Raw genomic sequence first — 26679 nt, 5'->3', positions numbered from 1 at the left:
GAAAGGTTTTTTCTTGAAAGCTTTTCAGCAGCACTCCTCTATTCAGGGGTCCCTATTTACCAGATAATGCATCAACATCAAAACTTTGTGAGTCTTCTGCACCTACATTCTGTCCATGACAAAATACTTCTGATCAATAACTGTATCTACTGTGATAGATACCTCCAATTCAGCGTGTGGCTACCGTTGTTTCATTTGTTTTATATCTGAAGTACCTGAAAGAAATACACTTTCACGAATGGTGACCTACACCTTACAACAGCTGATCCCTAACAAAATAACAATCATGTAAAAAAAACGTCTGTAGTTTGGGTTGCAAAGCAACAGAAAGCCATTGAGAGAAACATATGCCTAAGAAAAACAGATTTTTCACCCCCCTGTTTCAAAATACTATTTAAAATCAGTGTTTTCTGGAGGAAAAAAATCAACACAGCATCAAGAAACATAAAAGTACAAACTGCTGGCACAGGAGTCACTAATACAGCCAATACCTTTCCGTATACCCAGAGTCTCTGGGAATGTGCATCCTTTGTTTAAAAGGGGGGACACAAAGAAACATCCCCTGCGCTAGGTTTTCCCTGAATTCCCCTTAAGGGACAAAACTCACCCATTGAACTTTCACAGAATTTAGCACCATCCTTGTATTACCCTAGGAAGCATATAAAAAAAGAGTTGGCACACTTGCTTGCTTCTTCTGGAACTTCCAGCCAAACTTCCAACTTCCGAGATGTTAAGATAATGGTGATGTAACCCATCTTTTCCGAATTCTCAAGCGATACACGTGAGGGAAGACCAAGTGACGAGGCCTCTTGGAGAGGATGACCACCCTGTCCTCCCCAACAGGCACACCTTGCCCCTGAGCCGCACTTACTTCTCTTGCATGCGAGGTGCTTCCTGCAGGGCCGGGGCTGCCCGGGCAACACCTGCCCACGGCAGCACCTCGCACGGGAGAGCGGCGCTGCAGGCAGCCGGGCTGAGCCGCTCGGGGCTGCTCCGGGCGGCTGCGGGAGAGGCTGAGGGGAGCGGCCGGAGCGCCGCTGCCCCCGCCCCGGCCCCGCCCCCCCAACATCCGGGTCCCCGCCGGCGCCGCGGCGCCGCCGCCCGCTCCGCGTCCCGGGGAGGCGGCGGGGCAGGGGAGGGAGGAGGAGGCAGCAGCGAAGATGGCGGCGGCGGTGGGGAGAGCTGGCTCCTTCGGCTCCTCTTCTTCTTCCGGGCTCGGCTCGGCTGCCAGCTTTTCCTCTGCTTCCTCCGCCGCTTCTACGGCCACGGCCAACAACAACAACGCGGAGCTGCGGGCGGGCGATGAGGACGATGGGCAGAACCTCTGGTGAGTGCCCGCCCCGCCCCGCGGACCCGGGCGCGCTGGCCGCCGCCCTCGGGGCGCCTCGGTACCCTGCGGGGGGCGAGGGGAAGGGGCTGGATAATCTCCCCGCCCCCGGTGGCTCTCAGTGCCTCCCAGTCACTGAGTTGGGGGGGGGCACCTCCCCTTGGCAGTGGCAGCTCCTGCCCTGCCCCCCGCCCCTCATGCCGTAGCCCCCCCCCATCCCCAGGAGATGGGCGAGGGTGGGGACCGAGAGGAAGCGGGAGACCCTTCCTAAGCGCTGTCGCCTTTCCGTGCCAGGTCCTGCATCCTCAGCGAGGTGTCCACGCGCTCCCGCTCCAAGCTGCCTTCGGGAAAGAACGTCCTCCTGCTGGGTGAGGAAAGCATCCTGATCCCTGTGCCTTCCCCTCCGCACACTGACTGAGCAAAGCATCCCGATCCTGCCCCCATCCCCGCCGCACACAGGCTGGCTCCTGAGCCCTCTCCTGGGTGCCTGGGGCTTCCCTTGTTCAGCGCCCCGAGGGGAGGGGGGAGTGATGGGTGGCAAGGCGCTATCTTAGCCCTCCTGCTTCCTCCCTTGCATGGGCTTTGCTTCATTTTGGAGATTGTCCACAGATGCTTTAGATACGCCCCTCATCGTAGGTACCTCGCCATAATACCCTACTGTCCTTCCCCCACCGTGGCTCCATAGGCGGGGATGGCTGGGATGGGGAGCTGTTATTGTCTCTGCTCGGGGGGCGTGCGGCTCCCGGGGCCGGCGGTGCCGCTTGCCGGCGCTTGCGGTGTGTCATGCGGACACAAAAACGCTTCCGTGGCCCGAGCGGCATCAATGACGGTGCTGCCTGCGGGCCCGGGGGCGGGGAGGGCCGGGCGGGCTCTGCCCTGCCCACTCGCACCCAGCGCTGCCGCCCCGGCATCTCCACCCAGGGCCTTAGTCCAGCCTGGCCTCGGCAAGGTGACAGGTACGGAAGGGGACTTTGATAGGGCGGTAATGAGACACCCAGCTGCAATTCATGAAGGAAAATGATACGTCAAAATTAAAAGCTTCGTGGAGGAGAGAGAGAAATGGATGCTCTCAAGTATATGTGTATGAATAATTATTAGTACTATTATTAGTGTGGTGTGATTTTTTGTTATTTTGCTTTGTTTTGCTTTTCCTGAAAGACTGTTAAATACTATTACCAGTAGACAACATAATGAGTCCAGCTGTATGGATTTATAACTAGCTGCTTTTTCTGCTCATTTTGCCAACCTCCCTGTCCTCAGAAAGAACTGTGTTAATATTTGAAAACAGGGTTAAAACTCAGTAAAGATGTTCTTGCAGACTGTACACACTATGATTCTGCGTAGTCTTGTGGTTTATATTCTCTTGAGGTTCTTCAAGTTAGGCTTTTATTTTCCCCTCTGTAATCCTAAAGCAATCACTGTGATCCTTTTCTTCCTGTTTTGATAAGCTGAGTGGTTACTTAAAACTGAGAAGGAGAAAGAGAAGACTGTGCAAGGATGATACCATGGTCTTCTGAAGCTCTCACAAGACTTACTACCCTTTAATTTGTTGCTTTGTATGTTATGTAATTAAGTAGGATATTGAGATTGGAAGTTGCAGTGATACTAAACAAAGGAAATATTTCATAACAATTGATAGCATTTTATGTGAAACTTTGAACCTAAATTGGATGATTGTCCTTGCTGAAGTTGGAAGATTCTTCTTCAAGCTGTGATCCTTGTCAAGAAGATTACACTGTTTGTTTTTCCCCTCTGTTCGTAGTCAGGTAATCCTTAGTGCTCAGTAACTGGAGACTTCTTCCTTCAGAGCTAGAAAGGATAGCATAGATTGTTTCCAAATGTTCATTTAGTTTGTGCTGTACAACCTGTTGTATAGAAATTTATTTCTTACCATTTATGTAGAGCTTATAGAATGGCTTAATGTAATTAATACCTTTTTTCCTTTATTTGACTGATGCATTTTTTGGAAAATGTACAGATTTATAAAAGAAATTCTAATTCTTGCTTAGGAATTGTGTTTTCATGGAAGGCCATGATCCAAGAGGGGTTTTAAACCCCCCAAATGTGGCATGTATTTAGGAAAAAGAATACCAAATCTGAGGACTGGCCAGAGTCCAAAACCATGGGCATGTTTTTCATGAGAATACCTGATCTTTGTTGTTCACTTGCAAGTCATGATGCTTCTCCTGAAGCACACCACATCACAGGAAAAGGAGAGGTCTTATGTATTCAGTATTGGACAGATTCAGTATGTGAAATTCTGTCTATTTGGATTCTTGAACTGTGTTTACAGTTTCTCTGTTATCAAACATTTCCTCTATGTTCAAGCTTTGTTCCTTTAGATAGTTTTGTACTAACTTTTGTTACTAATATAAAGCACTTCCTGGCATGATTATTTTCAGTTTCTTTATACTTCCAGTACTTTTGAGGAAAAGGTGTAAAGCTGACCAGCATCTTGATGGTTTTCAGTCAATTTGTGGCAGGCAAATATTTACTTTATAAACAGTCATATTGGTCAAAACTTGCCACATGAAATATTATTTATAGTAACAAATGAGTGCTTATTTTAAATATAAATTGCATTAAAAAAATCCCTTAAACCTCCAACATCTCATGGCCCCACCCTGAAAAACCAGCTGGTAAACCCCACCATGTAGTGTTCTTTTGTTTGCTAGGACAGGTTTTCTAATTTGCCTACAGCATTTTTATTTTTCAAACAGTGCATGAAGTTGTATGCCTAGTTGTTCTGGGAACCTGTCTGTGTCTGGCATGCTAATTCTGCTATTTCAGTATTTATTTTTAGCTGTGTTAACATCTCAGTTTTAAGAACCTGGAAAGCAGTTGGAGTTATCTAACTAAAAGAGACTGGAATGCCAAATGTTAATCTCTAGATATGGCACATAGTTTTGTGAAGCGAAGGTTAACAAACAATGCTGGTAATTATTTGCTCAAAATCAGCCCAAAATTAGTTGACTTACAGTTTTACTTCTCCAAAGTTGTTCCACTTGCAGACATTTTTTCAATAACTATTATTCTTTAAAGCTTAAACTCTGATTGGCACCAGATGTGGCATGAAAGTTTCTCATCTTTCTGTGGTACGAACAAATAATAAAAGTGCAAGCTTTTCTAAACTTTACTGTAAGTCCTTTATGCTCTGATTCCTAGGTAGTTTTGTCATAGTGGCCATAGCTACCTTGTTTAGCAAACTGTACCAGCAGAAAATGTAAAATGTCCATGCTTTCTTAAGGAAATTGAGTGCTCTCATTGATATTTCTACCTACTTTTTGTAGATAGCTGAAGCAGTGTTACTGTTGCTCTTGCTTAATTTTTTTTCTCTTTTTTCTTCTTCTCATGGACTGTCTTTTGCTCACTTGTGTAATAAAGGTAGTTGTTCACAGGAGATGGTTTTTGTGATGGGAAAACTGATGCTTATAGCTGGGAGCTCTCCTGTTCATTCCCTTTCTGATATATCAGCGAGTGGGGTAGAGGGGAGCAGCTGACATCTCACCATTGCAGACTGAATGGAATCCACAGTGCTGTAGAATGTGTGGAGGCCTGATTCAGAGACCTGAACTAATAATGTGTCCAATGAATGCTGCATGCATTCAAGCAGCAATGTTCAAAGTCATTCCAGGATGCACAGCACACAGGCTTCCAGCTGGCAAGTGAATTCGATGGTTGTTTTCGATCTGGCTTTGTGTTTCATGCATTCCTCTGTCTCTGAAGCACAGTATATTCTCTGCCTGAAGTTTTAACAATGTCAAGCCATCCAGTGACACTCGTGTGCCTGACTGTGTGTCTGTATTGCACAATCTCTAGTGGGCTTGGGTTTTTATGCATTTGATGATAAAAGCTTTGAGTTTAATGGGCAGTGAGAGTTCAGCTGCCTCATGTCCACATTTTCTCTTTACCTCAGACATCTCACTTCCCAGGGCTAGGGCTGTTTGTTTGAATTGTGGAGCTCTGCTCCTGTCCAGTGGCTGTAAGGATGCTTGGAAAGAATCCACAGCTAATTTTCAGGTACACTTGTGTACCTGGACCATTTTCTGAAATAACAGCCATCCCCTACATATCTTCAACAGCAGGTTTAGCTTGTTGCTTTCTTCTAGTGGACCTGTGGAATATGAAGAACTCAAAAATTAAGTTTTAATACAGCAAATTTTGGTGAGGGTATAAAATCTGCTTACTTAAATTTGTACTCAATACTATAAAAATTAGTTTTTCTTTTATTTTTCCTTTTCAAAAAGCTGACAGCTTCATTGTTATCATTTAATCATTGAAACTGATAAAATACTGCTTGTTCATACTGTCCATATTATTAATTTCAAGTATTTTTCTTCAAATATATTTCAAATATTCCCTAGTGCTGCAGAAGTTAACTCAGAGGGTTTCTTTTTGTCCTCTTCTTGCAACTAATTCACCTTCTGCAGGCAATGAAAGCCTTGCAAATGTAGTCAAATTGTGTTTAGGTCAGCAGAGTTATGCTTCTAAAGTGTCAATTGTTTTGATGGGGCAATGACCTAGATAAAATTCTAATTGCTTGTTTTGTAGCTACATTTTTTTGGAATTAAGTAGTACTTCTTTGTTATGCCCTTCCTGCTATAATACCCTTTCAAAAATCCAGAATTACAAGGATGTTGTGTAGTAGAAGTAACTTAAAACAGCATGGAAAGTTCTGAAATTCTTGAATTGCATTTATTTTAGTTTGTCTCCTTGGTGTCAGAGGTGCTGCTGGGTACTGATCTATCTCAGAAATAGCTCCAAAGGTGAAGAACAGTGAAAGGAACTGTGCTTCTGTGTTCTCCAGGCAGGTTAATAGCAGGAGTACCAATAAAGGTGTCCTGTGGATACTAACATGGGATTATTCTCTTTTGGTAGTGAACCTGGATAAAATAACTAGACACTTCCTGCTATGTTAAAGGAGAAGGACTGAGTTAGGAATGGGTGCTGTTCATAGTCACTGCAGAATTCTCTGCAATATTTGCCTTTCTCTGGCTGTGGGTCTCTCCAAGCACAGGTAGCACCATTACTGCTGTACCTGTTTCCACAGTCAGCCCATGTATTCTTGTGGTGCAGGACATGGCTAAAGACTTGCTGGAAGAGTTGGCTGCAATCTGCTTTCTGTCATGTTGAAAGGCTGAAGTGCAATTAAGGAGCTCCTCAGAAAAGTTATTTAATTTTTCAGTGTCACACATATACCAAGTGAATAGTATGTGAGGGGAAAGACTTATCTGGCAGAGTAAAATAAACTTGGAGAAGGAGACAATTTTTATTCAACGAGCAAATGAAAGTTTAGTGATAAGTTATTTGTAAACTTGTTATGGCCTACTTATTGTGAGCTTCCATGTTGGTTTGAGAGATTGTATGCTCTCCTCAGCATCATGAATTTTGTTCTTTAATTCTCTGAAAGCAAACTAAATTTGGCTTACTCTGATTATTTTGGTCTTGTTCTGTAAAAGACTCTCTTCAATTAGTACAGAATGTGTAAACAAGCTTCTTTCACTAATATGCAGCTGTAGAAAAGGCAGTTATTAGCTTGTGACAAGTATTTTATCTTGAAAATAGCTATGGTGCACATGTGTTTGGTTCTAGTAGGAAGAAGATCATTCTGTCTCTACACCACTGTGTTGGGATTCGGGCATTCCACATGGTATGGAACAGAGATTGCTCTGGGATTCTGGGAAGGCATCTTAGCCCCATTCAATAACTCATGTTCAGACTTGATGGCTTTTATTCTATCATACTTAAGCAAGATAGATTTTTTCCAATTAATAAAAATACTCAATATTTTATGCTAAAGATATTGAATGTTCTGAATTTTTCTACCCAGAAGCTGTCTTTTGCATTGTAAAAAGTATAAAGCTGATTCACAAAAGCATGCTTGGGGATGTGGGGTGTGCAGAAGATGTTAATTGGGACCATTACTTCTGGTTTTGTTTGGCGTTGTTTGAACATGATTTTTTTAGAGATGAGTTGTAGAATTCCCATATCAAGCTGAATTTTAATTGATGGATTTAAAATGCAAACACAAAACTTCCTTCAAGGAACCACTAGGATTATAGACTACAAACAAGTAAGGTATCCAGGGTTTTTCAAAGAGCTGTTAAAAAAAAATCACAGTCCTGGACTGAAGAGGGGCATGCTACCAATACTGATGACACAAAAGAAGTCTTCACTTCTTGCTTCTTTGCCTTGACATATTTTAAACACAATGGACACTTTACAATGGAGAAAAAATTTAAACAGACAGTCAAAGCTCATGTCTGTCCTGCAGATAACACATTGATTGTTCTTCCATGTACAGATTTCTTTAAGAAATGTCTAGTTGTAGGACCAGTGAAATTCTACTTCTCTTTTCATTTGCTAAACTGCAAGAAGTGTGGAAGTAGCATGAGTAGTAAATATTATGAATTTGAAAATGTTAATTGAAAGTTTGAGGAAGTTCTGTAATGGAGAGCCTAAGTCCTCTCTAATGTAATAGCTTATGGCTGAACAGTTGGTGTAGCAGGGCCTAGATAAATGCTGTTTGCCTGCACTTACAGAAGGAGACTCACTCACCTCTTTGCCCACCCTTCCTGTCTGGGGGCACCATTCTGCTAAATTCTGTATTGTGGCAGAACATTTAGTGATACTTGTTTTTCTGCTCAGCAAAGATGTTTTTTTGCCTGGAGTAGTGAGAAGGGAGGAGGCTGGGAAGGATTTCTGTTGTTACAGTTTCCTATATGTTTGGGGGCAGCAGCAGGAAGGATGTTTTCAAAATCTGTTTTGTGAGCGGAGTAGCACCTTGGACAGAGGAGCTTTCACAACCCCAACCTGGAGCTCCTCAGAGGAATGAAGTAGTGGCAGTGTGTGGATAAAAATGCGACAGCGTTTGTTTAGTTGAGTATAAGACTTTCCATTTTGTTAACAAGACAGTGAAGTACTGTGTGTAAGCAGATTGGTTTGGCTTTGTTTCAACTGCTTCCTAGCCTGACTTCTGTGCAAAATTAAATCTGTTGTTTTTCTTTTACTTGTATTCAGCTTTGCATAGCACCGCTTGCTAGAAACATCACTTCTGTTTCCTCACTGTTGTATTAATGTGTGAGTGCATTTTGGTATAATGGAGAAATCTTGTTCTTTAGTATTTACTCTGCAAAAGGAGGTATTTTTTTGTTATTTGCAAAAGAAGGATGCAAAATCTACCTGATTTTTATTCTACTTTGAAATGCTATATCAGAAATGCTGTGTCAGAAATGTTTTGCTCTGTGAGCTTATATATGGAAGTCAGTTGTTAATTTAATTATCCCACTGTTAAAAATAAAGAAGCTACAGGATTTTCCAAAATTCTGAAATGACGTGGAGGATGATGGTAATTATTCTTGAAGGTGCATAAATCTCTATTTTCTCTATTGCTCCAGTAGCAATTGAAAAAGAATTGTTTCATAATATTTATAGGCAGTGGTGTTTGCACCTAGCGAATATGAAATTTTCCTTTTGTCTGATACTGAGCAGCATTACTTTTTCATATACTGTAGAGGTATCACAAAAAAAAAAGGTAAATGTGTTAAATGTGTTAAGATTTGTAATTTGGAAGGCCATATGTGAGTATATATGTATTGTGGTTGACATTTTTTCTGAACATACATACTTTTGTATATGTCCCAGGCAGCAGTTAATGGTAGCTGTATTGATATGTTGTGCATTATCAATCAAACCTACAACAGCTAATAGACTTTAATTTCCTCACATGTATTACCCTTTCCTCTGAGAGAAGATTCTGTAAATAGTAAAGGCATTACAATAAAATGTTTGAGTTTTGAGAAGTCTTAAAAGTTGGCACTTAGAATTAATTTGATCTCAAGATTTCTAAAAACTACCTAGGAGTTTTAGATAAACACTGGTTTAAGATTTTCTGGTTTTTATTGTTGCTGAAGAGTAGTTACAAAGCAAAAATCTGCTGCTGCTCTTTCCCACCATAACTGAGTATATTCAAAGTGTGTTGACTTTTCAAGTGTTTTCTATTGAAGACTAGGCTGGGAAAAATAATAACAAGGATACAAATACATTTGCAGTTGTTATGATTTCAAAAGGTATATGCAACATACTGCACATAGAAAGCAGAAGTAGATGAAACCTCAGATCTAACATGTTAGGTTTCACTAATGTGGTGTTGGACTAGCTGACCTTTGGAGGTCCCTTATACCCCAAAGTATTGTTATGACTCTGTTCATAAAACATGAAACAGTTCATCTGTTATGAACTGTTCTCTTGGTCCAGACAGTTCTCTTTGCCTCACCTTTATGATCAATTGTTTGGGCAAAAAGGAGGAAGTCCTTGTGTCATAAGTGATGATCCTGTTTTTACTTCCTCCCAGCTTTTTAAATAATACTGACTCTAATTTGGCTTAAATGTGTCAAGAACTCTGGACCTCCTATGAGGTATGGCACATTTGACTAGGCAGCTATTTTGTACCTTTGCAAGTGGGTCATCCTGTTTGTAAACTAGTTGGTTTATGTATTACTAACTTCAGACTTCACTGATGCATCATTGCAGCTTTCCCTCATGAAAGATGAGTGCCGCTCTCTTCGTGCAGTAACTTGTACAGCACTGTTATGTGTGTCAGTGATCCACCTGCCTGGTCTTGATGTTTTGAAATGTGTGAGTATTTGCTAAGGACAAGAGAACAGACAGGCTTCCTCATGAAACAGATTAAATTCAAGTTGTTCTTAGAAGGAACTGATGGAAGGCTGAAATAACTGCTGTGTGTGCATATGTGTCCAGAGGTACTAATTTTACATCAAATCAATTTGTCTTGTGCTGTACTGGTAAAATTTCTTTCAGTGTAGAAGGGAAAATAAAATTCCAGTTCTTACTTTGCCATAAGGTATTAATTTAACAGTATTGAACTCCAGTTTATTTTAGGCATTTGGAAATACGGGTCTGGAGAGGAAATTACATAACACAGAGCCATGACAAGTAAGAGGCTCGTGGGAAGAATATTTCAAGTTTGCCTATATTGCTTAGCTTGAGCACTTTGTACCAATAGTTTTCTAGATATTAGCATCTGTATAAGTATGGTTTAGTTCAGACTGGTTGAATGTATCTTTTATCAGGGGCAGAACCTTTTACAACCACAGGAGTTTCTTAGACATCTTGCAGCTACTTTAAGAACTGGTGTATACACAGAGGAGATAATAAAGCTTCCCAAATTCAAGCAAGTTGAAATCTTCATTGTCACCCGTGTGAATCAAACTCTAGTATGCAAAAGAACTTAGCTGGAAGCTATCTGTTCTGAGAAACTCAGAAAGCTCTTAAGTGCAACCCGTCATTAAAAGGAATAACAAATTTTGATTTGTCTTACCTATTGAGCCTGCTGCTGGCACGCATTAATTGAAGCTACCAATTCAGAAAGGTAAAATAGCTCAATGAATCATACAGACATTGTTGGCAAAGTTAAAGCAGCTTCATAACTTGTCAGAGCAGCAGTGAATAAAGTCTTCTCAGTTATTCATACATGACAATTTCAAGAAGCTTGGATAAGTACAGAGGTGAGGGCAGAGGAAGAATTGTAATTCATCTACGGTGATGAAGCTTGAACTCTCCTATTTTTCATCAGAATTATTTAAAAGATATTTTTGCAAGAGGAAAAGCTTGATGTATGACTAGAAAGTAATACTGCTTTTCAATGGTTATTTAAAACTAGCTGTAATTGTACCTGCTCAGGTACATCTTGATTTAATACAGGAACTCACAAATGAACCCTTAAATTGTGGAAAAGTTAAAGGGATGCAACTTCATTTTTCATTTAACTTGTCTATACTTAACTAGACTTCAAACTTCAGTTCTGATCTTATTTCTCTCTCTCTCTTTCTCAAAATATATTTCATTTAAAATATGTTCATTCCGTTGAGTGACATCTATAAGAGCATGGTCAGTTCTCTTTAAAGGGAAAATGTCATTATGTTTAGCAGTGAAAGTTACTGCCCTTGAATTTTTGTCTTTGTTGTGTGATTAGTAGCATGTGTTTAGACTCTCCCTCTATAGGAGAGACTTGGGAAAAAATGTTCTGTTTGACACAAAATAATAATGTGCTTCTTGGGAACTTGGGATTAACCTTAATTTTATAAGCTGTGAGTTTCAAGAATTCTGTAATGTCCGTTACATACTCATCATTCTGCAAATAAGAGAAAAAACCAAACTGGCAAACCCCTACTTTGTGTCCAAATTCAGCTTGATTACTCTTTTGAACTGGAAAAAAGGCACATGAAGTTTTCCAACTCTGAGAGCTGTGACTATAAATGAAGCTTTTCAAGAAGGGTCTCTGGCAGTAGTTGTGATGTTTACATTGTGCATATGCTGTAAGGTTCAGTGGTTATCCAGGCTTCCCTTTGGAGGGGAGAGGAGTGAATGGATCTGGATTGCAAGCTTATCTCTATGCTATACAAACACACACACATGTACTGTAAGGCAGCGGGCTTCCGATTTGTCACTTCTTTTTAAGGTGTCTTGAGATCTGTAACAGAGAAAATATTCAAAGAAACCAGTTCATAAAAGCTGAGGTAACAGATTTGCTTTATTCAGTGTGCTGTTTGAAATGAGAGAGTTCTGAACTGTTAAGAGGAGTTTACTCTGAATTAAACTCTAGAAAAACCTTATTACTAATTTGGTTGTAGCTGAAAGACTGAAATTGTTTGAGGTGCTTAACTGCTCCTTAACATATCCATTTAAAGATGGGTATAAGAGCCTATTTCAGGTTGCACAATTGGTGGTATAAATGCATTTATCAATAAGTAGAAATAGTATTTGAAGCTGAAACATGCACTTAGAACAGATGGATGGTTTGGGCAAAACCGGCTGTGTTTCAAAACTCTAATGAGCTCAGCCACCCTGTTAGGATATGGTTTTCTTCTTGCCCCAGGTGGTTTTTAATATGTAACTGTGATTAAAGACTGAGTGGTATCTTACTTCTGTCTCTCCAGGTGAAGATGGAGCAGGTAAAACTAGCTTAATAGGAAAAATTCAAGGAATAGAGGAGTACAAAAAAGGAAGAGGAATGGAGTATTTGTATTTAAACGTGCATGATGAAGACCGAGATGGTGAGTCTGTATTTGTAACAATATCTTAAACCAGTTTGAAAGCAATGGTTCAGTAGTATGATATTTGAAATGACAGTGGGATGTTTTTTTGTCTTTATAGAATGCAGGAATCCAGCTTATGCCAGAAGTGATTTGTATCATAAGGAATTTAGTCTGTGTAATTTCTCCGGTAGATACCAGGAATGACCACTTAAGTGGTAGAGGAGGAGAGGAACCTGTCAAAAGAAAAAGCTAAAAAGAAAAGACCAGGGAAGCCGACTTAGCTGCAGCATTCTGAATAGATGTGTGTTCCTCAGGCCTAGAGGAGGAGGTGCCCAGGCTTCTATCTTCCATTTCAGTTGCTGTGGCAAGCAGTTATCCTGAACCTGCAGAGAAACCTTTGTCTTGCTGGCACACAATCTGCAAGACTACTGTCATTGGCTGATGGGTAGGAAATTGTGCACAGTGCTAAAGGAGATTTAAAAAACAAACAAGAAAACCCAAAAACTTGAGTGAAGATATGGTTGGAAAGGAAAAAATATGTTTAAGATCCTATTTAATATCCCAGTACCTGGAGTTACAGGATGTTAGTAAGGATATACTGGAAGCTTTGGAGAAAAATGGGAACTCCCACTATAAAAAAATCCCAAACATGTAGAAGGAGAACTAGAAGAAGTTGGTCTTTTTTTTTTTTTTTTTTTTTTTTTTTTTTTTTTTTGAAATCACCTGCTTTACTGACATTCATGTCTGGGTATTGGTCTCAAAGATGGCTTGGAACCAGATTTAAGAAGGTTGGGAGTTTGCTTTAAATGTCTTCCTCAGAACTTCTGTAACAGGTAATAAAAATTTACCTGAAAGGAAATGTAATTAATGAAGCCAACTAATTTTGAATCAACATCTCTTCTTTTACTGTACGAGTGTTTGTGAATTTGTAGTATTGTGGTATTTTTAGGGGGAAAAACAGTGGGATGCTCTATTTGTATGGTGATTGTCCTTTTGCAAATTGGAAGAGTAAACTGTCTGTTAAGTCAAACTCAGTCATTACAATCTTACAGTTCTTCAGATTTTTTGAGTATAGTGAGGTATATTCTATACTCTTAAGAGTTAGCCAAGCATGTCAGATGGAGTTTTTTGAAGGGGAGATGGCAATCCTTGAGAGCTGAGCAGGCCAACAGCTGCAGGAAGATGACTGAATTCACCCACTTTTTCTCTTTGAAGTTGCATGTTGAAGAAAACATTTTTCTACTCAAAAATGGTGAACAACTATTTTGAAAATGTTGGATGCTTTCTCTGGGTCCTCCCTTTCAGATAATGTTTTTAAGATCTTCAGTTCTCAGCCATTAAACATCAGAGTATGAAAAGCAAGGAGCTTGTCTCCCCACAAGCTGCAGCTTGCTGTGTCATTATGTGTGTTCAGTGGACTGATAAAACATCATCTGCTTTCTTCTTGTATTTCACATGTCCAAGGAACATTCAGTAGCCATTATGGAGTGATGTGTTTCAAGTAAATCTCATTAAATGTTTTTCCTTTTTTTTGTAGATCAAACAAGATGTAATGTATGGATTTTGGATGGTGACCTGTATCACAAAGGTCTTCTCAAATTTGCAATGGAGGCAAGCTCTCTAAAGGACACTCTAGTTATGTTGGTAGTAGACATGTCTAGACCTTGGACTGCACTGGATTCTTTACAAAAATGGGCAAGTGTTGTAAGAGAACATATTGACAAGTTAAAAATTCCTCCTGAAGAAATGAAAGAAATGGAGCAAAAATGTGAGTATTCTGCAAATACATGGAAATCCATTTAAATATGCTTAATGCTTTCTGCACCATTTAATCTCTCCATTGCAGTCCTTTTCATTCATTAGAAGTGTTATTTAAAATTAGAACTTACCAAGCAAGTTTAGCTTCAGATAAGTCTCAAGTAGCTATGTGAACAATACTAGTACTTCTTTCTAACAAAATAACAATGTAGGGGGGGAAAAATTCAGAATGAACACAGCTGAAATTAGTCTTGCTTTTTATGTATTTTTCTAGGTAAGATTCACCAAGCAAAAAAAGATTCTAAGCATTCAATTTTTCATTTATTTTTTTAAAGGCAGATCACTACATCAGCTTCTTAACTGTTTCTGTAGGTAGCCAGTTAGAGAATCTGAGACATGTTCTGTGCCTACCAAAAGTGTAAATTTTGAGAGGATTCATGGCAGCATGGCCATGTCTGGGACCTTTCCACTTGAAGAGTTTTATTGTAATTATTATTGATTTTAACAGAGCTATATATTTGTTGCTCTGCCAGTATCTTGTCTTTTTCGTTTTAAACATGCAGAACACAAAGGTCTTGCAGGGTTTCTTAAACTGGCTGACTGAACTTACATTATAGCTCCATATTACTTTTGAGCAACCCTGGTAGTAGAATTTGAGTCTTTCCCATTCATCTCTCAGTGAATTACTACAAGGAAGAGATTTGAGAAAGCTGTGTGTTGAGATCAAATACCATGATTAAACTTTATTTTTAAGTCTGAAGTTGCACTCTGACTGGTACATTCTTAAGCAATGAGTGCTTATGCTAATTTAGAAATGCAGGTTGTAGCTGTGCTGTCATGAAGTGGAATGTAAGGTGACAGTTGTAGATACTCTGGAATGAGGTATGGGAAATATTAGTTGTTTTGTTTGTCTCTTTAAGAGAGAGATTCTTCTAAGGGAAGTATCATCCTCAAGGATTGTATCTTCCACAAGAAGTTGTTTAGGTGGGAGGAGCTGAGCTCTCTTGGATGTGTTTTTTGGTTTGGTTTTGGATGCTACTGCATGTGTATTAAACATCCCCTCAAACACTTTCAGGATAGGATTTTGCTGGATGAAAGTATGGATACAGTATCTGTGTTATCAAAGCTGTATAGCTGTTAGTTTTGCTTCTTTACAGACTGAACAGAATAGAGAAACTACAAAATCCGGAAAATGTAAGCAATGAAATGAGTCAAGAAAAAAATGTTAATCCATTTAGTTTTGTCTGTTTTGGTTTTCTATCATCTGGTCTAATTCTTACAGATATAAGTAATCTGAATATTGGGTATAACAGAGACCCTGGACACAATCCAGATGTGACTGGAAGCTGGTTTTTGTTTTGATCCTGTTGTGAAGTGACTTCATGCATTGCTAGGCGGGCAGGAGCTTGACACTGCCAAAGGAGGGAGGGAACATTGCTTGCCTGGCTTTTGGCTACGGGATCCCGCTAGATTCCTGTCAAGCTCAGTGCTCCTGAGAACTGATTTAACTTGCTACCAGGACTGAAATCTACTGAGGGTTTGTGTGTGTCTTCATTTCTAGCAGCTTAACTCCACTCACTCAAAGACAGACCCTGTGAGGACTAGAACTGATACAGAAAGACATTTGTGGATACATAGCAGCAGTGTGTGAAGGGTTGAAATAGCTCTTCCTCTTCACTGAATTAATCTGTGTTTAATGAAATTGTGTTTCTAAGGAAGACCTGAGGTAGTATTCCACAGTTTTGGAGCTGTGATGTACTAAATTAATCCTCCTTTTTACTGCCTTCCCTACTTACATAAAGATTAGTGTGATACACATTGGGAATTTTAGGGTCCCCTGGAGGATTTATGCAATTATCCCAGGACAGGATATTATTCAGGAAAGACATTGTAGAGTGACTGGCATGTTGTGGTGAGAACTCTGGGTTTCAGATACATTCAGTTAATCAAAGAAGCTTTTTGGAGCAGACTTGAATTAGCAGCATTCCCTAAATTAGTGTTGACAGTTTGAGAGGATAACCTGTGCATGTGCTTTTTGTTATTGTGAACTCCAAGATCCGCAGAAAAATGGAATAATCTTGGCCTAATATAATTTTTCCTCTTTGGGGCATTGAAATAAGTTTTACTCTGTCAATTGCACAGGTGCTTTTCTAGGAATGAACTCAGAGGGCTTCAGTCAGTTTAGTGACAGTAGCAGTGGATTAACACAGAAGTGAGGATGTTCTGCTGTAGTTCACTGGCCCTGTGCACAATGCAGCTGAGCTGCCTTGCTGCCTGGCTTCTTGTGCTGCATCAGGATGTGCTACTTGTGGAATAGTAGGCAGTGCTTCGGTTTGGTTTGGTAGAGCCTTGTTTCTGCTGTGTAGAACAGGACATGTGATGTGAAAAATGAAGGCATTTTATGCCTCACATGGCATCCCTGATGTAGGAATAGTAAGTGACTGTGTAATTTGAGGCTTGGGCGTGTGCAGCAGAACATGACAAGGATTTGCAACAAGAATTAGGACAGAGGAAAGTTAGAGTGTAACTTACCCTACTTGCTACATTTTAAAGTTATATCTGACATTTTAAAGCATATCAAATGTTTAATATGCTATTTAGTAATTATAAAGCTAGTTAAAACCAGTGTTTATGTATTCTATTATTTTTTGTTTATACTACTGTTGAGTCACTGTACAGAGAGTGAAGTGTGGACAAAGGGTCTGTAAGTAAAACCTGGTATACAGTAGTAACTAAGCAGTTTGTGTGAGGCTTAATTCTGGTTTTTTCTGACAAACTGTTCCATTAACATTGCCATAAGAATGGAAGGAAACTTATGTCCTTTAGGAAGCAGATCAAACAGTAATCCTTAGTAGCAACTGCCTAGTGGTTTCACAATGATAAAAAAATATGCTTTCATGTTGTCCTTATGGACAGTTTTATCTGATCATGTTCTTCTGGCTGCTAATCCAGCAGATCTCAGACTTGCTAGTTCTCCCTTGTGCTGCACAGAGCCAGCAGCTAGCCAGGATTAGGTGCATGCTCTGTTTTTTCAACACCAAGATGCGGAAGTACAGTGCTAGAGATCAATGGCAGTGGAAATCATTGTTGAAATAATAAAGCAGCTGATGTTTTAATGTAACTTTTTTTACTTTCAGTGGTAAGAGACTTCCAGGAGTATATAGAACCAGGCGAGGATTTTCCAGCTTCTCCACAGAGAAGAAATACTTCATTACAGGAAGACAAAGATGACAGTGTGATTTTACCCCTGGGTGCAGATACACTAACATGTAACTTAGGCATTCCAGTAGTAGTAGTTTGTACAAAGGTTTGTTTCATGTTTTAGGTTTTTGCATATTTTATTGAAGTAATTCTGTCAATTGTGGATTGGGGTGGGAAGCACACAGTTATTAAGTTATTCTGAATACCTCACTTAAGAACTCCTTAAAAGTGTTTAATACTGAAGTGGTTATCTTCTGGAACCCATTATTTAATGTTATTTTGGAAGTAGCTTTTCCTTTAGTTCCACCAGTTTTTAAGGAATTGAGAAATACCTCAGACCTGGTTTTGCTCACAAAAATGAGGTAGTCAGTAAGCAACTAGACTTCCCCTTGATTTCCAGAGTCCTCCATATTCTGAAAATAGTGGGTTTGCTTAATATTTTTGATATTTTTCTGAAGATAAATTTCTTTGAGAATTGTAGTTAGTGAAGCAGTTCACTTTTAACTGTTCTCAGTTCTTAGGGTGTTCATGTGATCTGTTTTGGTTTGTTAGATATGTAACCATATTAAAGAAAACAATGGTGTGGTTCTCCTGTGGCTATTTTTTTATATAGTTTTGTTGGTTTTTTCCCCCCAGCTCCTCAATTCTCACTGGCATTAAGCATACTGCTTCTGCAGCCTCTGCTGGCCCCCAGGGAAGGCATAAACCTTTTGATGCATATGCTGTTCCCTCTCTGGAAGGCTAACCCTCTCATTTGAACAGCATTTTTTTCTCACCTGCTAGTTTCCTTCTATTTTTTTCTCCACCTGCCCCCACACCTTTTTTCTTTTTCTGCTTCCATATTCTTTGCTTTTGCCTCCTTTTGCCTTTGGAAAGAGCTAGTTAGTAACCAGATTAAATCCACTGTCTTTTAATGCCACAGTGTGTAAAAAACATTGGGTAAAAAATGGTGATATCATTTAGTGGTAAGTTTTCAACAGAGATTTTGAGTGGGGAATGCATTGGAGTGGGGAGGGAGAGTGAATGAAAAGTTCCAGTCACTTGAACTCTCAAGTTATGCTGACTCCATATACATCCAGTTATGTATTATCAAAACCAAAAAGGTTCAATTGTGCTTCTGAACTCTCTTAGCAGGTTTTTGTTTTCCTGTGCACTACCCCACCCCACTCCATCTCCCTTTCCCCTTGTGAACTGGATGTGTAGCAGCACTGCTATTTTAGCAGATGACTGGAAGCAGTGTATTAATTTTGTGTTTATTTTGACAGTGTGATGCCATCAGTGTTCTGGAAAAAGAGCATGACTACAGAGATGAACACTTCGACTTCATTCAGTCACATATCAGACGGTTTTGCTTACAATGTATCCTTTTACACATCACAAAGATGATATAATTACTCATGTCAACATTTAGATTAATTATGACAAGCTTAAAAGAATATTTGTGTCTGTACCAAAGTAGGATGCAGCTCTTTTACTGTAGCTTGCAGTCTGCTTCAGCTACCCCTATGGGCAACATTGAATTAAATTTTTTTGTTTTCTTGTTTTTTTTTAAAACAGCTGCTACAGTTTCTAGTATGTCCCCTTACCATGAATTGCCTTATTGCCTCCATTTCCACATTTAGAAAATCAGTTCTCAGAACAGCACATCTTAGCTGACAAGCTCTCTAAAATAACAACAAGATAATTCATTTAAGTATGATCTTGCTCCAGATGCACATAAGGCATATTATTAATTTTGTCCCAAATATGAAGTCTCCTCCATGTTCAGTAATTCTACAGGATGAGGTTAGGATGGAAGGAAAGAAGTGTGAATTGCTCTAGGCAAAGTCCACTGTATTGGTACAGAGACAATGCACAGAAGCTGTTGCTGTGCTATTATTATATTTAAACGTAATTTTTTTAGAAGAAGGGTATAAAATACTGTCTAGTGTTGTTTAGTCAGACAGACATGCTGAGATCTAGATTTTAGATGCCACTAACATGCCTACATTGTGTCATCATTTGTGCTGTGGTGAAGGGAAGTTTAAATTATATTGGAGGGACAGCAGGTGATGAATAGAAAAATTAGTTCAAGAGCCAGAAATTTCAGTTAAAATGGCACTTCCTTCAAAGGGCTTCCAAGACCTAATTTTTCAAGATGGAATTATGTAGTAACTCTTGTGTGTGGCAGAAGAATATAAAATAGTAGGGATTAGCCTCCATGATTGCATATGCCCTGTACAACTGGAAATTCCATTCTAAATTTCACAGAATAGGAGTCAGACTGCATTATGTAAGTTTCTTCTAGGATTTGAATTGCAGGCATGTAGAAATAAATTAGGCAATTTGGTATTTTTACAATCCCAAAGAAAAAAATTCTCTTTTATTAATCCTGTGCATATAATGTGTTAATTTGATACCAAACTCTGCTAGAATACTAAGCACTCTCTTGGTCTCTTAGTAACTGAAACATAGTAAACTCGTATGCCTTCATTTCCTGTAAAAGCAGATCACTGTATATGTAAGAGTTTGTTCCCCTAATTAAAATATACCAGATGGGAAAGTGGACGGTCTTTGGCGTTTTTGAAGCTGCTAGTGTTAGTGCTGCAGTGATTGCAGGGTGGGATAATGAGAACATATAAGGATGTGGCATGAGAATTTTTGTTCACTAAAAGCAGAAGACTGTTTTAAAGGCATTGTATTGAAACCATTGGTACTGGGGGGCTTTGAAAGTGAGAAGAGCCTTAATTTTACTTGAAAATCAGTTCAGTTTTACTGAAAACCAGTTGAGCTGGCCTAAAACAAATGCAGAAAAAAGAAAGATTGATTTAAATTACTTAATAGCTTATTTCAGAATGAAATGTTGCAAGTTACTTGACCTGTTTTGCTTTGGTTTTGTATTCCCTTTCAAAATTCTGCAAAGTAGCTGACTCTTTTTTGATAGTTTAAAGGTTACTTCATTTTCTTTTACTAGCCACTAAACTGAGTTTTCTTTAACATGTTTATTCAGATGGGGCAGCACTTATTTACACTTCAGTAAAAGAAAACAAAAACATTGATTTAGTGTATAAATATATAGTCCAGAAGTTGTACGGATTTCCTTTCAATGTTCCAGCTGTTGTTGTGGAAAAAGATGCTGTATTTATGTAAGTTACCTGCACTGTTATGTGTGTGTGTTTACAAAATGTACCTGTGCAATACTTTAAAGCAGCATTTAGAGCCTTTTTTTGGTTTATGCTTTTTGAAGTTCCATGGAATTTGGTGAGGGCCAGTGGATGAAGATTACAAACACTCACTGCTCCAAAGGGAAATGTTAAGCCCAGTGATTTTTTCTGCTATGTTGAACTAGTTTCTACTTGTTCATACTGATCAATAACCAGCTTGCATAGGAGAATGGGCACTGTGACAGCTTTGCTGGCTCTCAGCTGGGTGCAGTTCAGGAGTGCATGCAAGAATAACCTGAAGTAGCAATAGAATTTTAAGCCAAATAATTATTTCTCTAGTCCTGCAGGTTGGGATAATGACAAGAAGATAGGAATATTGCATGAGAACTTCCAGACACTAAAAGCAGATGACAATTTTGAAGATATCATAACAAAACCACCAGTCAGAAAGGTACACTGAGATGTCTTTGCATTTAACTGCTTTGCTATTTATTTGTCTGCAGGTTTTTTCTCTTTCATTGATGCTATGCTTCCATTTTATCAAAAGTGTCATGTACCACAGGGTGGTGTTCTTATTTTGTTCTTAAAGTTGCTCTTTAGTTAACTAAAAAGATCATTATGTGTTTTGTTCTGTATAGCTCTTCTTCAGCTTACACCTTTTTTTCTTCCACTGTTACATTATTCAAGACTACAAATACACTTGTTTTGCTTTTAAGGCATATTTGGTATTGAAAAGCCTAAACATGATTTATCAGTTTCTCAGTTTTTGGTTTTTTTTTTAAGAACATTTCATTTTTCTCAGAGTTGTTTATCATTTCATACTTTCTCTTTCTTTTGGAGTATTTAAAATAAGAAAGCTTGAGACAGTGTAAAATAAAAAATAAACATGTGCAAACAGCTTCTGCATATATTCAGTGTATTTTCCAATGTGCTATCTAACAAAAGCCTTGACAGAACAACCTGTAAACATATGTGAGGTTGTTGAACAAAATTCCTGCAGCAGTGGAGTCCCATGCACTCGGAGGTTATTGAAGGCAAATATTTCTATAACTTTTTTCTAACAAAGTTAAGACTTTGTGACTGATCTTATTTTCAAGTGAGAATTATTTTAATGGAGAAAACTAATACTGTGTCCTTTCTGAAATCTTTAGGGAAAATATCAAGGCATTTTAAATAGGTATCCAAGGAAAATATAACTGATAATATTTCCTCTTGCACAGTTATAAACTTCAGGCCTGGATTATAAACTTTGATACTAATATTTGCCATGCTTGCTTGGGCAAAAATTTTGATGAGCTTATTTGGAAGGGGAGTGCTTGCAATTTGATGCATAGAACTGGGATCTGAGATGTCTGTGTCCAGTTCCTGCACCAATGTGATGCAACACAGGTGAAGAGTCATGTGTGCCATAGTTACCTATAAAGTAATACTGAAATGAGGCCTCAATAAATTGCCAGAGACGGGGGCATGATGCAGAGTGTGTGCATCCATGAACATTTCTGACAGATCCTGAGACTCCTGAATGGGCCTTATAACCATTTACTTAATTCCTCTTTACTGAACAATTAAATGAACTTTTTAGTAGGTCTTTCTACAAATGTATCTACAGCTTTATGCCTAACAGGTCAAAGGAGTTAATGATAATTGTATTTCACTTCTAATTAACTTGGCCTAAATGAAATCATGAGACAGCAGTCTTAAATATGAAAAACGTGATATGCAGCAATCAGAGTATTTTAGACATGTACTTCATTATTGAATGTTTTGGTCATATTCACCAGCAGATAAAAAACCCTATTTTTTTTTACTTTCTTTTAGTCAAATTTATGGTCATGTTTTTGTATTGCAGTTTGTTCATGAAAAAGAAATTGTGGCAGAGGATGACCAAGTGTTTCTTATGAAGCAGCAGGTAATTTTCTATCTATAAAACAAGCAACAAGAGTTTCATTTAACAACATTCCCAATATAAATTTGGGGTTGCATTCTTAGTCACTGTAATATCTAACACTTCATGTGTATGTTTGTTCTTTTTCAGTCACAGTTGGCTAAACAACCACCTACTGCTGCAGGAAGGCCAGTGGTTAGTAACAAAAATTTTAAATATCATCACATGAAAATCATTAACTTTTATATATTTAGAGGGTTGCTTTTATCTGCACTGTCAAATATTGTTTGAACCAACTGTTTTTAACTACACAGTATTTAAAGACTCTATGAAATAGTGCTCTCAAATTATGACACTCCACAGTGAGTCACGACAACTTGTATTGACAGCAATGGCTGAAGGTCCTGGCTTTCCTTTCTGTATGTTAGAAGGCATTTATGGCCAGAGGCATTTTCAGGTTTCTCATGGGGATAAAATTAAAGTCTTCTCTTGTGCTTTAGTTACACCAAAGTTAATAGTTTTAACAATGTTCTACAAGTGTGAAAAATCTTGTACACAATCAGCAAAATGTAATCCTTTCTCGTTTCAATTGCATGAGATACTACATTTAAAATACAAAAGCTTAGGAGCTGTGAGAAATAACAAAATGCTTCATTTAATCTATTCTTACACTTCAGATTTGTTCTGTTGTTTTTTTTTTTTGTTTTGTTTTCTTTTTCTTAATAGGATGCCTCACCAAGAGTTCCTGGTGGATCTCCTAGGACACCAAATAGATCTGTAACATCGAATGTTGCCAGTGTTACACCTATCCCCACTGGGTCAAAAAAGATTGATCCCAATATGAAAGGTACTTTTTCTTGTGAGGGCACACATGCAGCTGGAGAAGCAAAATAATTGCTTTGCCTGCTTGCTTTAATGTGCTTATTTAGATTTATTAACACATTAAATAAGTATTTACTTAGAAAATCTGTGTTGGTTTTGTGTTGTGGTTTTTCTTTCCTTCTTCCCCTTGTAGCTGGAGCTACATCTGAAGGAGTCCTGGCTAACTTCTTCAATAGTCTCCTGAGCAAGAAAACTGGTTCTCCTGGTGGCCCTGGTGGTGTTGGTGGCAGTCCAGGGGGAGGTGGGACTGGAGGTGCTGGCAGCAACTTACCACCATCAGCAAAAAAGTCAGGTATGATTAATGACATTAAAGATTGACTCAATCTAAATTGAGTGATGGATTGTTCCTGTTAGTTTTGTTTATCAAAAGTATGAATACTATTATATTTAACTGAATGTTTTTATATATATATATATAAAAACATTCAGTTAAAAAAAAAAGCACTTTAGTATTGCCTTTTTGTGGCTTTCAGAGGATCAAAGAAACAATCTTCATGTAGTTGTTTAAGCATGAATCGTGTCTACATGAGTTCCTTGTTTTTTCCCTTTGTTTCCACCATTCCAATGAAATGGCTTATGCCATATGCCTCTTCTAGTCTTAATTATATAGGTTTTCTAGTCTTAATTAAATAGGTTAGGACTGTATTTCAAGCTGATTCTTTTTGACAATACTGCCAGTATTAAAATAGCTTTAAATTTTCTTTCACTAGAGTTCTAGCTCTGATGTGATGAGCACTTTGAGTTTGGTGACGGCCTGTAAAAATACTTAATGTGTTTTCTTTTGACAGCTGTTTATATATGAAGCAATTCATAATTACTATTAATCTAGAAAGTTTAATAGTGACAGTGCTAAAGCTAGATGCAGGACTATACTGGCATTTCTTGCTATTCCAATTTAAAATGTTTCTGTATTATTTAAGATCATGTGTCCACAGACACCTTCCTTCCTGCACTTAGGGGAGAATGCTGGTCTTTCATTGGTACTTCACACTTCCCACTAACACTTTGTGTAGATTAACCCTGTTTTTTTTTTTAGCCTGTGCACACTTCCCTTCTCTAAGTGCAGAACTCAGTGGGCTAAGCAAAGTTTGAGTGCTTCCTAATGTGCTGTAGGCAAAGTCAGCAGTGCCAGTTTGAACAGCATATGGAGATTGTTCAAACAAATGCAGCTGACGCAATATGAGGCACAGAGAGCACCCACTGAAAAATCCTGTGGGGAGTGGCTGGCAGCAGGTTTGGATGATGCCAAGCAAACAGAGGCAGTACTCCAGAAAAGTGTTCTGTCTGGGGTTGTGGCAGAAACTTTAAGGACAAAATTTAATTATTAAGGAGCAAAACAGTTCTCAGATATTTCCTGCTATGCAACTAATGAAGGGTTAGGGTTATAGCCAGTTTAGCATCAGAAAGGACTGTGTTTTCAAGGAATTACTATAAATACAAACAAACATGGCTTAAATGTGGCCTTTTCACCTTCCTCAATGTTTGCTGTCTGTATTTAGTGATATTTGTGTCACTCACTCTTCAAATCTGAAAACTGTCTGTTAAGACAGCAGTTTGGGATTTGAGAATTACCTTTTCCTCAGCAGCAATTTTGGGAAATTTCTTCTGCTTAGTAGTTGGAATGTTAGCTGTTTTGATTCTAATACAGTATTCTTTTGTTAAATGATTTGAAGAGCAGCAAAGTACATCTGGCCAAAATTATCTTTATGGATAGTTCATGTTAATTTGCATCTTCAGAAAGGATGCTGGAATGCTGCTACAACTGCACATGTGTCAGAACATTCTTTTACTGATGCTGTGCACTCTTGTCAGTGTTGGAGTCCTAATCCTGCACTGCCTTTTCCCATGCTGGCTCCTCCATTCTTGCTATAGAACATAGTGGGCTAGAAGCCTAGACTAAAGAGTAGGAACTAAAAAGGTGGGGGGAAATGGTGTGTTTTGAGCTTAAATTAGGTTAGAGTGTGGCTGCACAAATGTTTGTTCCAGTTCAAGTTAGGGAGGAGATAAGTGGGTGAGGAGAGAAAGGGATTTGTCATCTGCAGGTCTGTGTGCATGCATGAGCAGTGGTGTCAGGTTTATGCTGATCAAGTACACAAAACTGGCTTTGCTGGGCTTGGTGAAACCACTGATTTTTACTATTTCAAATTCAAATTATACAGAAAATTGTGTAGAAGCAGTCATAACTGCTAGTCTTAACAGTATTTATTATTTTATACTTTAACTCTTCAGAAATATGAAAGGATGTGACTTTCTCTCTACTGTTTCCTTTCTGTTTCTTTTGGGTTTTGGCCTTATACCTTAGTTGTGCACCTAAAGCATGCAGTAACAATTACTGGGGTTTGTCTGATTTGAGAATTGAAGATACCATAGGCTTTTCATAAACATGACTGAATGATACACATTTATTTTGTAGGTCAGAAGCCAGTTTTAACAGATGTTCAGGCAGAATTGGACAGAATTTCACGAAAACCTGAAATGGTCTCTCCTACATCATCTACATCTCCCACAGAAGGTGAAGCATCTTGAAGACACCAAATAAAACCAATTGTTCAGTTTTCTGGGATAATTCAAACTTGCCTCTGCCTCTTCCTTCAGTGACTGGAACTAAAGAACTGAAATATCTTTCAGAACACAAACCATTGATGTCTGTCTTTCTTTTATATGTGTTGCCCAACTTTACAAAAGGGAGCTGTACAGATGGAAAACAGTTATCACATTGTGTAGAAGCACTGCTCACAGTGCAAAACCAGTACATTAATTTTTTTTCTGGGTTTTGTTGAAAAGTCAGTGTAATTCTGTAAAATTGCAAGTATGTCCACTTAAGTGATAGGGGTTGTTTAGAGCAAGAAAACTGATACACACCACGGGCACTTAATTTATATTGATTTCCCAGTCTGTTAGGTAAGTTTAATACTATCTTAAATAGATTTAACCTCTACATGAGAGAATGACTGCTCGTTTTTCAAAGAGAAAAATAATTGCACAAATCTATAATAGCAACAAACTCCAGTTATACTTAAACACTTAATTGGGAATATGGTTAAAAAAATCTGTTTCATCTCCACTGAAATTTACACTGCATTCAAAAACCCATGCAAAAATTCATTCCGGGTATAAGACTAAATTAGTGGCCAGGTTTGGGGTTTTTTTTTTCTTTTGTTTATTACTCTTTGATTAATTGCAGACACTGAATAAAAGATGTATAAAGAAAAAGCAGAGGTTAAATGTACAGAATATCAGTATCGAGATTTGTCTATATATATATGGCTCAGCCTTAATGTCCCCCACTATGTTTCCCACACTACTTACGGTTTAAAATTGGTCATCAAAACTGTAATCAGTTAATAAAGTATTCTCTGCATTCAAATTTAAATAACTTTCATTGGAGCCATGGTGTTCTTGTTTGTTTACAGTTACATCTAAGGA

General features: G+C 38.6%; 1 protein-coding gene across 1 annotated transcript; it reads left to right on the top strand.

Moving 5' to 3' along the window:
• Positions 1-1129: 1129 nt before the first annotated feature.
• On the top strand, positions 1130-26679 carry DYNC1LI1 (dynein cytoplasmic 1 light intermediate chain 1). Its single transcript, XM_058802789.1, has 13 exons — positions 1130-1327; positions 1622-1695; positions 12286-12402; positions 13922-14152; positions 17280-17449; positions 18609-18702; positions 20333-20468; positions 20826-20937; positions 22336-22395; positions 22522-22566; positions 23098-23218; positions 23387-23545; positions 25667-26679. The coding sequence occupies exons 1-13, from the start codon at positions 1161-1163 to the stop codon at positions 25777-25779; spliced, it is 1599 nt and encodes a 532-aa protein (XP_058658772.1). The 5' UTR covers positions 1130-1160; the 3' UTR covers positions 25780-26679.

Source organism: Ammospiza caudacuta, chromosome 1 (genome assembly GCF_027887145.1).
Source record: "Ammospiza caudacuta isolate bAmmCau1 chromosome 1, bAmmCau1.pri, whole genome shotgun sequence".
NCBI classification, from domain to species: Eukaryota; Metazoa; Chordata; class Aves; order Passeriformes; family Passerellidae; genus Ammospiza; species Ammospiza caudacuta.
Note: the sequence above shows the minus strand (reverse complement) of the source record. Positions and strands in the feature narration are given on the sequence as shown.

Coding starts and splice junctions, on each gene's coding strand:
- DYNC1LI1 (XM_058802789.1), top strand. CDS start 1,161: ATGGCGGCGGCGGTGGGGAGAGCTGGCTCCTTCGGCTCCTCTTCTTCT. Junction 1,328..1,621: donor GACGATGGGCAGAACCTCTG/GTGAGTGCCCGC, acceptor TTTCCGTGCCAG/GTCCTGCATCCTCAGCGAGG. Junction 14,153..17,279: donor GAAAGAAATGGAGCAAAAAT/GTGAGTATTCTG, acceptor TTTTACTTTCAG/TGGTAAGAGACTTCCAGGAG.